Source organism: Halyomorpha halys, unplaced genomic scaffold (genome assembly GCF_000696795.3).
Source record: "Halyomorpha halys isolate HHAL.00 unplaced genomic scaffold, Hhal_1.1 Scaffold106.1, whole genome shotgun sequence".
Classification (NCBI taxonomy): Eukaryota; Metazoa; Arthropoda; class Insecta; order Hemiptera; family Pentatomidae; genus Halyomorpha; species Halyomorpha halys.
In genome coordinates, this window is record NW_027111449.1 from 2,159,170 (window position 1) to 2,169,659 (window position 10,490).

Below are 10,490 nucleotides of genomic sequence, written 5' to 3' on the forward strand. Positions count from 1 at the left end.
TGAGTTAAAACGATATATAACTTTAGTCATTTTTATTCATGTCCACTTTGAATTAGTCAGAATTTATTATGGTTGATTGATTGTTCATTCCTTCATGCTCTTATTAACTTAATAAACTGGAGATAAAATATGAAATAGTAAAATAACAATTAAATATTGCAATTTAAAATATATTATTGTTTGACTTTACCTAAGGTAAAAAATTTAAACTTTTTATGAGTGTGTCTTTCATTGTTACATAAGGTCAGTTAGAAACTTCAAATAATTATGAATTGTATTATGATTCAAGTAGTGAGTTGTAGATTAGTTTTGTTATAGGAAATTAATCATTTACATGGATTAAGAGAGTTAGGCTTTTAATGTTTTTTATGAAGACAAATGTATTATAAGACTTGTTGAAATTGAAATTTTATGTAATAGATAAATTTGATTTTGATTTTAATGCTATGTTGTGAGTTAAGTTTTGTAAGAATAATTTGAAAACCATTCAGATTAAGAGAGTTTGGAGGCAATTATATTAATGAAGGATTAAGGGAGTTAGGCTTTTAATGTGTTCAATAAAGATATATGTGTCTTAAGAACATGTTATAAATTAAGAAATAAATAAATTTTTAAAAAATGGGTCTGTCGGTCTTCTGACATTACTTATACTATGGACGATCACACCAGACCTAGAGCAACATTACTATCATGACAGTCAATACTGTAATAACTGTAACCATAAAATATTTATGCCATGGTAGTGGCTAACACTTTTAGCACAACAATGGAAAGTGCACTAAGGTTCACTGTCCAAGCGTTTACATGTGATAGTTAACGTGACAGTTGCTTCACTGAAATTACTTGTACTATTAACAATCATGTCAGAACCACTGCAACATACTGTCATGACTATAACTAACACTTTTGTCGCAATAATGGAAAGTACAATAGCTCACTGTCAAAATGTATATATGTGATAGTTGCTTTACTGACACTAGTTGTACTACAAATCAACTATCATGCCAGTGCTAGTGAAAAAATATGAAATAGTAAAATAAAAATTAAATATTGTTATTTAAAATATATTATTGTTTGACTAACTATAATTTAATTTAACCTTTTTATGAGTGGACTTTTCATTGTTACAAAAGGTCAGTTAAAAATTTCAAATAATTAAGAATTTAATTATTATATAAGTAGTGAGTTGAAATACGTTTTGTCATGTAAAATTAACCATTAACATGGATTAAGAGAGTTAGGCTTTTAATGATCTTCATGAAGACTTATGCATCACAAGAACTTGTTGAAAATAAAATTTCATATAATAGACAAATTTGATTCTGATTTAACTGCTGTTTTCTGAATTAGTTTAGTTAGGATAAATTGAAAACCATTTAGATTGAGACAGTTTGGAGGAAATTAATTAAATTTCTTCAGAAACTCAGGGACACCTCTATTTACCAATTTAATGAAGATTTGAAGTGGCTATTACCCTTACTACCTTGTATTTTCTGGTATCCTTCCTCTACGATGTCGTCCAATCGTACTGTCCATCATGTGTACCATATCTTCTTATATTCAAACATCCTGTTTGAACCTCTATTCAGTAACATTTATATTTATTCAACAGGTAATGAACATTTTAATATTATATAAATGTAATATAATGTTTAATGTTATGTAATATTTTAATGTTATATAATTATGAGAGATAGTTGACCGTGTATGACTTATACTAGGAGAAGATGGTTGGGGGTACGGTAAAAATGAAACACAAATAAGTTGATGTAAATTAATATTAATGTTATACAATATTTCAATGTTATATAATATTTCAATTAACATTAATGTTTTATAATATTTCAATAAATTTTAATGTTTTAATGAATTTTTCAACAAGAACTTATACACACATTTTCCATATTGTGTATACATATACAGGGCATCGCTACTACAATTTTTTTTGAGGGGGGGATATAAAATTTTCCAACATTATTTATCTGATTTTCAACTTATCTAGAAAAATCTTCAGAAAATGTACAAAGCGTACATCTAATCTCTACATTAAAAATAAGCATAATTCTCTTATTTCCATTTCTACTTTTGTTCTCTCTCCTCTTCTCTATTTCTCGCTTCCCCTCTCCCCTCTACCACTCTCTACCCCTTTCCTCTCCATGTCTTTCCCACTAATATTAAATGAATCCACATTAATAAAACAATAAAAATAAATTAAAGCTCTCTCTAATTAGTAGTAATCATACTCATACCTAAATTCTAATATAAAATTAAAAAGTTATGATAATTATAAGAATATAATGATATAACCACACCTATAAATGCTTTACAATATCTTTAATTATTCAATAAATAAATAATTTAGCAGCCAAAAGATTAAAAATAAACTCTTTTTGTACTTTAAATATCAGAATATATATTTTGTATACTGATGTTTACAAGGCTGCAAGGAGGTACATGTTGTTCACCTGTACCTCTATGTTGAGTTTTACTTCAGTTTTATTTGTATTTAGCAAGAAATTTTTCATGAAACGCTTTGAAGATGCTGAGCATATGTTTAAGGTCCTCAGGCTGAGGTAGAATAGTGGTCCTAAAATACAAATTCTAAATTAAGAAAAAAAAGAGAAATAAAACAACCAACCATTTTTTAAATATTGGAAAATTATATACATTGCATAAAAGTTTCTAAAATAGGATATGACTATGTAGAGAAATCGCAAAAACATTGTTATCAAATATGACTTATGTAAATATTAAATAAAACATGTTGCGGAACCTACAAGGATGAAAAACTTTCTTAATTCTTATTAAAAGAATCTTTATCTATCTCATTACTTATTGGTATTATCAATAGAGCTATGCCTTGTTCATATTACATTTATTGATCAGACTTATTATAATAGTTTATTAAATTTTATATATAAGGAAATAGATGAAGATAACCATCAACAGTTTACTGCCTTTAAATCTGATAAGGTAGTAATACTAATTACCAGTACTACCATACTATGAAGCTACCGTATAGGATTGGAATGCGACAGTGGGGTAAAACCATTTTAATATCCTTCAATGAAAGAAGAATTATAAAAAAATAGAAGAAAAAGAAAAGGAGTACAAAAGAAGTAAAATTTAAATATGAAATCTCCTTATTACAAGATGTGGCATATGCATTTATTTTCCCAAAGCCGTATTAATGAGAGATACTGATTCAAATGAAATTGATAAACATCTTTAGTTTTATTGAAAGTTAATCAAAATAAAATGAAAGAGGTTAAAAATGATCAAACTTCTTCACTGACTTCCAGAAGCTGATTTGGGCTGAATTCAACCAAATTAAAAAAAAAAAAAAAAGGTGAGATTAAATTTGGCCAACTAAATTGGTAATTTGCCCACATGAGGTGGATTAAATATAGCAACTTCAAATAAAAAAATTCTTGGATTGAAAAGGAAATTAAAGATATGGAAAGGTCATGCTGTAAAAGGGAATTTTGATATGTTTGAATTACAGAACTAAAAAGAGAAGATGAATACTATCAATTTGTATTGTATCCCACCTAAAGGAGATAGTAGAAGAAAATTAATTATTATTTTCTATTTCTAACCCCCAATAGGGTGAAGAAGCAGCCTTACTCTATCCCTTTGATACAATCTCTCAAGGAGATCTAGTTTACCACTAAACCTATTTACCTGAAATGGTAGGTTCCTTCAACTTGACCAAAGCCTGCCCCAGGGATAATGCAAACACCTGTTTCTTCCAAAAGCTGGAAAGCATAAAATACACTTGGGTCCTGTTTTAGTGACTTCGCCTTTTCAATTGCTTTGGGTGGTAATTTTATCTGGAACAAATAAAATTATAATATGACATTATAAATCAGTCATTTAGAGCTCTCTTACATCAGAAAAGGTATCAGTAAATTGAAATTACTTGTGGAAATGCATACATAGCTCCTTGGACAACATTACATGACATCCCTTCAAAGGAATTAAAGGCTTCATAAACCATCTTAGCTCTTTCTTTAAATGAGTCTAAAATAAAATTCTTCTCTTTTTCTAACAACTCATAAGATGGATCTTCTTTTTTTAATGGAGTGACCACACAGTCCAATACCGTCTGTCATAAAAAAAGCTCAATTAAACATAAATTAAATCTCAAAAAAGCAAGGTAAGGTATCAAACTATAATTAGTTCAACTTTCCATTAATTTCAAATAAAATTGAGTTCTTTAAATATTACTGAGGGTTCTCAACTGTAAATGAACATGATTCTCAAAAAAATCTTCATTTTCTGAGCTGAAATTTCAAGTGAAAGAAACATCTTATGGGATCATAAAGAATAGTATGCAAAACAAAATAGGACTCAAATCTTGTTTTGGGGGTTCAAATCTCAATTTTTTAGTCCGGTGAAAAAGAGCATAGCATACCTTTGAGAAATTGGATGTTGTTCAATGATATTTGTTCACAATTTCAAATGAATTTCATCTCTATAATATTCCTTGTTTTAATCCAAATAGAAGATTAGGTAGATATTGGTTGCATCCGTCTGCTTATAGAAACAAACTTTTGATAGTCAAAAGTCGTCATTGAAATTGGCCTAATGATTTGGTTATGGTAAAAAGAACGATTGATGTATGTTAATGATAATTTGAACTTAACAAGTTTGCCTACCCTAGTTAAATAAATAGGGGGATATTCAAAAACAATTCCATACTTTAGAAGACCTTTAATAAGAAACAAAATCGTGAAATTACAAAAAAAATTAATATATCAAACGAATATTGCATTGACAGCACTCTTATTATTATCAAATGAGAATTATAAATATACTCGAAGAAGTTTGTCGGGGGGTGTGGTCAGCAAAGAACAACATAAATAAACAAAACCATATTTATTTATGTTGTTCTTTGCTGACCGCACCCACTGACAAACTTCTTCAAGCATTAATCTACGGTCCACTATCTACACCTCATTATAAATATACTCATCTGAAAATTACCATTTTACCTTCACAGCTAAACATGGTTTTACCAAGCTTTGAGACGCAATAATGAGAAATGTTCTGATGACAAACATTCAAATAAGATAATGATTTACCAGCAGCATTAAAAATAATTATGAAATTATTCATTAAAGCAGCATACTATGACCCTTTATTTTATAAAGATTTTTTCACACAAAGAACAAGCATACATAGAGTTCACTGAAGAGATATTTTAACAGAAACTGATTTCTATTCATGCGGTTTTAATGGCTATTGAAGGTTTTGATACCATAAGAAAGAAATTTTATTGTAGGAAATCAATTTTTTTTTAATGAATATTAACAGATATGAGAAGAATGTCATAAGATGCATCCTTTATGATTGAATCTGCCAGTATCACTAAAATTGATATTTTTTTTTAGGACTACTTATATATTTCAAATTAACAAAAGCATGGTGGAAATAGTAAATATTAACTATTTATTTATTTTAGGATCATTTCTCCATTTAGCTTGTACATCAGTTCTTTTACACCTCTAATAATCAACTGACCAATCATCATGAAGCTGTATCAAGTCAAAAACTAATTTTAATTTATTTTTGTTAATATCCAATGCCTTTAATATACCAGTATTTACAAAATTTACTGTAATAAAAGCCAGTTTGGAAGCTCCTCTATCCCCTGTATTTACACTAAGGCAAACCATAGCTTAATGAAAAAACTATTAAAATTATAAGGTCAACAGAAATTTGTAAAATTATTAGTAATCAGTTTTCATGAGATCTGAAGCCAAAACCAAAGTAAGAAATAGAAAAGAACAAAAAAAACTCGCCATTACAAACCATACATGATTTATTGTTCAGTACTTGGTAAGTAAGCACTGCTTGTTGACCATTGGTGATTCAAGGAGATGATGTGGTCAGCATCCACACTCAAATGCCAAGGTTGTTCTCTGCCTTAAATAATTGAAGTCCAGGATCTTACCCACTGAGATATTCCACTTCAAAGATCATTTTTAATGTTATCCACACTCTCCCCCTCCTGGACTATCTTCTCCTCATATTAATCTAATCAAATTTCTTTTTTGTGAACAATCTTAATTTTATCTCAAACACAACAACCACTCTCTATTTTCTCTTAACTATCAACTAGCATTAACCGCAACTGGTTTTCTTACTTTTTCCAAAAAATATTACTAATAACTTCAAAGTCACTTGAGAGGCATCTCTATATTTTAGAAGAAGTAGTCAATGAAAAGAAATTTTTCAATGCATTTAAACCTTATACTTGATAAATCTTAAGCATTTAACTAATGAAAAGATTTAATTTAGAAGTATTATTACCAAATATATGGAGATATAATAATAATTATAATAATAATAATAATTTAAAATACAATTTTACCTGACCAATAGTGTTTGGGCAAAGCATTACTGATAATGATTTTATAAACATCGTTTGAACATCTGGGTCTAAATTTATTATTTCACAATATGCTCCTCTAAGCCCACACTCTCCCAAGTAACCTTTAATTGAAATGAAAATGTTAATATAAGTTGATTTTAGATTCATTGATAGATGATTTACTATAGAACAACAAATAATTTCAGGGATTAAATACATTAGCAAAGTACTTGTAATTTATCACCTCTACTCCATGTCTTTGATGGAAATGAACAAGCATAATTTATTAAGCCTCCTGCTTCCATTAATCAAACTATTATCAAGGGGAAGCATAAGGGAAAAAGAAGCATAAAGTAATATATTATAATAAATAAAATAAAAATGACATTTGAGTGACCAAGATTTGTGTTTACACTCCTAAACGCACTGATAAAAACTAACAATGTAGGTTGAAACATCGGCAGAAAATAAAAAAACAGTTGATAACTATTTTTCCCTCTTGAATGCAGCCCTGACCATCTTCAAAATAAAAAAAATATGTATAGCGTAAGGATAGCAAGAAAACAAAATTTTGGATTCAATTAAAGAACTGTACCATCACTTTTATAACAAACATTTAAAGTTGTAAACAGTTCAAGGATACAGTCTATCAGGGTCTGAGACCTTCTGGTCAGGAGTACCTAATATAATCTATTGGAGTCAGATATAACACAACCACCTCGATAACAGTATTTATTTCAAATTATAGAAATTACTGCAAACTGAATACATGATTAGCTCAAGCATTTTAATGATAACATTGGAAATAATAGTAAATAGTATTAGATGATAAAGATAGTTCAATGTTAGCAAACAATCTAAGATTAAAAATAAAAGAAAACCTCCTTACAATTAGGACTAACATTTAGCCAATAACTAATGACTCACCTTTAGAACATGACATAAATGAAGCTAATTCCATCTTATTGTAAGGTGGTCCCATTTCCATGAGAACTTTCTTAAATGAGTAAAATTTGCTATTGGAATCATATACATTAAGTTGGTAAACCTGAAAGATATGAACTAAATAAATAATTCTTATTATTAGGGCCATTCCCATATGACAGATATCTGTCACACAAGTGTCTGGCCTATGCACAGATAGTTGATCATACTACCAACTATCACATCCTGACAGTATAACAACAAATAACAGTTTACATGATGTTAGTGAGTGCAAAGCCTATCAAAAAACCATCACTGTGGAACCTGGCCTTTAGTATAACAACCCTTAAAAGGTACAACTATTTTCAGCTTTATATATTTCATACATTTCAGGAGAAATATATTAAAGGCTTCATTTGCCTTATAATATAATATTATAATAAACCTTCAGTTCTAGCAACAAAATTTAAGGCAATAACAGCCAAGTTACTCAGCAATATAGATCAGCTTAAACTGCAGAGCAAAATTATTGGTTAGTCAATATTAATTCAGTAGGTTGCTGTCATATAAAATGCATTTGCAGCCTTTGCTTTATCTGCTTGTATCATAATCATTTCTTGAACAGTAGAACTAATTTTTTTTTATTTTGTAGGGTTTCAATCTCTATGCCTATGTAGCAAAAACACACATTGCTTTTTTAACAAGTTTTCAAATCAAAACTGAGATGAAGCAACTTTTGCAGTTTCATTTATTTGGGTTTGTTAATGAACTCAATATTTGGTAGTTTTCAACTTCCGAAACTCGATCTCAACTCTAACCATTTACCCAGGTCAGTTCAAATTTTTTAATCAATATAGAATATAGTGCCATTTAAGTATCTATTGATTTTTTTAAAATTACTAAAATCACATGGTTAGAGTAATATAATATAAGAAGAAATATTAAAATTGAAAATTTTTACTAAAAAAACTTGAGAATAATGTGATGGTTATTAAAAATTAGCCAACTATACTGGCACTCATTGTTAGGTAGAAGGGTCCTGATCTGTCACCTATCTTGACCTCCTTGCCTTCATACCAAGAGATATTAACTGACCAGTCTCTGCAAGCAGTTTACTGTTAGTTTTTCTCCTCTATGTGTTAAGGCTCTGTTCCCAGATTGCTTCTATAATTGTATGGAAGAGCCCAGGTCCCGTATTTTATAGTATCATAAATAATTTGGAGTTACAAGATACCACATTATCTTATAATAACAATTCTTAGCTATTGATAGAAAAAACAAAGCAGATTTAATGTAAGCAAAAAATAAATATTTTTAACCTCATCAGCTAATATGAAGAGATTTTCTTTATATGAAAATTTAATAATTTCTTCAATGTTCTTCCGAGTAAGAACCTGACCTGTTGGGTTTCCAGGGTTGATGACAGCAATGATTCTTGGGTTGCAACACTTCTTTGCCTCATTAACAGCTCTTTCCAATTCAGATATGCTGAGTGACCAATTGGTTGACTCATCCAAGTAATAACTAATCTGAAAATGAAAACATTTTATAAACAACGGTTTAATTTATCTAATATTATATATGAGCCTAATTATAACCACTATTAGTGTTAGCATGTATTAATAAAAGGTGCACAAAGGTTTTTAAAAAACTTGAAAAATCAAACTATTAATACTAGATAATATTATAAATATTTTATAATATAAATCTTGAGTCATATTTACTTTCCATTAGACTGTTATAGAAAGTATCACTCCAGTTTTATATAATAAAATTGAACTTTTTCAGTATATGAGTATGGTATATCAATATTTCATACTTATTAAATATAATTTCGTTTTATTCAAATGTTGGCTTAATGGAAAGGGGATGGTCAGGTTAGGTAGAGCACAAAAATTGTGTGAACTATTTAATGTTTACTGCTTTAATTCACTTTCCAGGTCTTTGAGAAGGGTTACAGATCTCAGTACATCAGAGGATGGACGCTCACATCTGAGATGAGTTCAGACCACATGGCCATAGCCTTTAGCCTGACGGGTCATCCAGGTCAATTTTACAAAAAAGATTGTTACAAAAAAAGTATATTATACTGCTTTTAAGATCCAACTGGAGGGACTGATAGAAGATGGAGACTGGGATGTCGGTTAGGGAGAAGTAAAAGATGGAGTCGCTAGACTCACTGACGTCATACAGGATACAGCCGAATCGTTCCTCCATAAGAGGAAAGTGAGAAGGAGACCGGTCCCATGGTGAACACTGGTCCAAAGAGCCCTCAAGAGCCAGCTCTACAAGGACAGGCGTTCGTATCAGAGATGTAGATGTGAGGACAGGCACACTGCATTTCGGAATAACAACAATGAACAGGTTGAAGACATATTGGAACATGATTCATTAGGAGAAGAAGAAATCTTGGGACACCTTCGTTGTTGAAGAGGCGGTGAAGAACACCTCGGGTATAAAGTAAAGGGTGGCCCTTGGGAAAATGATTCCACTGCAAAGTATTGAAGCCTTGAAGTTTCAGGACATCCAAGCAACCACCATTGAAGAAGCTTCTCAGTATTTCATTAGTAGTAGTATGTACTACAGGGATGACCCGTCCCAAGACAATGAGGAGTACCATATGATTTGGAGAACCATGGTATATCCACCTGGAACCGACCTGTGCGTATGGGACGTGTGGGATCTAGGCCTGGCCATGGATAGACAGAGAATCAGTACATTATATAATTGTACATACATTTGTAAATGACAATAATGAAATAACAAGATATGTTATGCCATAAAGCAGTTAAATCCTGAAGAGCTTCACCAATATTCCTCCAGGAGCAATAATAAAAAAATATAAAGGTTCCTGCAGTTGTTACTAAAGCTCATGCCTTGGCCACTACTCCTTCATCGGGATAAAAGAAGAACTGAAGAGTTAAGAAAAAGACAAATCCTTCCTGAGAAGGGAAATTAATTCCCTGATAAAGACTTACAAAGTTAACTGAGACATTGTTAAACATTAAATAATTTACAGCTATGGATTACTTAGTTCATTTAGGGAAGAAAAACAATAAATAAGATGAATTCATCGAACAAACAATTATTTCGAAATAAGTTTGAACACTTGTTAAACAAAATAAATTAATAATTTGTATGTATAACTGAATATAATATATATTTATTACATATATTATAAAATAAT

General features: G+C 30.0%; 1 protein-coding gene and 1 long non-coding RNA gene across 3 annotated transcripts in view; one reads left to right on the plus strand and one right to left on the minus strand.

Annotated features, from left to right (window-relative positions):
- Positions 1 to 1,105: 1,105 nt before the first annotated feature.
- The window catches only part of LOC106677681 (uncharacterized), a 24,840-nt gene continuing 15,455 nt past the window's right edge, over positions 1,106 to 10,490 (plus strand). Inside the window, exons 1-2 of the long non-coding RNA XR_010843962.1 lie at positions 1,106 to 1,612; positions 7,956 to 8,132. This is a non-coding gene — a long non-coding RNA (uncharacterized lncRNA). The remainder of the gene's footprint in view (positions 1,613 to 7,955; positions 8,133 to 10,490) is intronic.
- Positions 2,288 to 10,490, minus strand: part of LOC106677680 (alanine aminotransferase 1) — a 16,116-nt gene continuing 7,913 nt past the window's right edge. Inside the window, exons 5-10 of one of the 2 annotated variants that reach the window (XM_067049474.1) lie at positions 8,623 to 8,832; positions 7,307 to 7,427; positions 6,380 to 6,501; positions 3,923 to 4,108; positions 3,685 to 3,833; positions 2,288 to 2,587 (exon numbers count right to left, since the gene is read on the minus strand). In XM_067049474.1, the coding sequence (XP_066905575.1) occupies positions 2,497 to 2,587; positions 3,685 to 3,833; positions 3,923 to 4,108; positions 6,380 to 6,501; positions 7,307 to 7,427; positions 8,623 to 8,832 (879 nt within the window). In that variant the 3' untranslated portion in view covers positions 2,288 to 2,496. The remainder of the gene's footprint in view (positions 2,588 to 3,684; positions 3,834 to 3,922; positions 4,109 to 6,379; positions 6,502 to 7,306; positions 7,428 to 8,622; positions 8,833 to 10,490) is intronic. The other variant, XM_014415741.3, reaches the window with a different exon arrangement.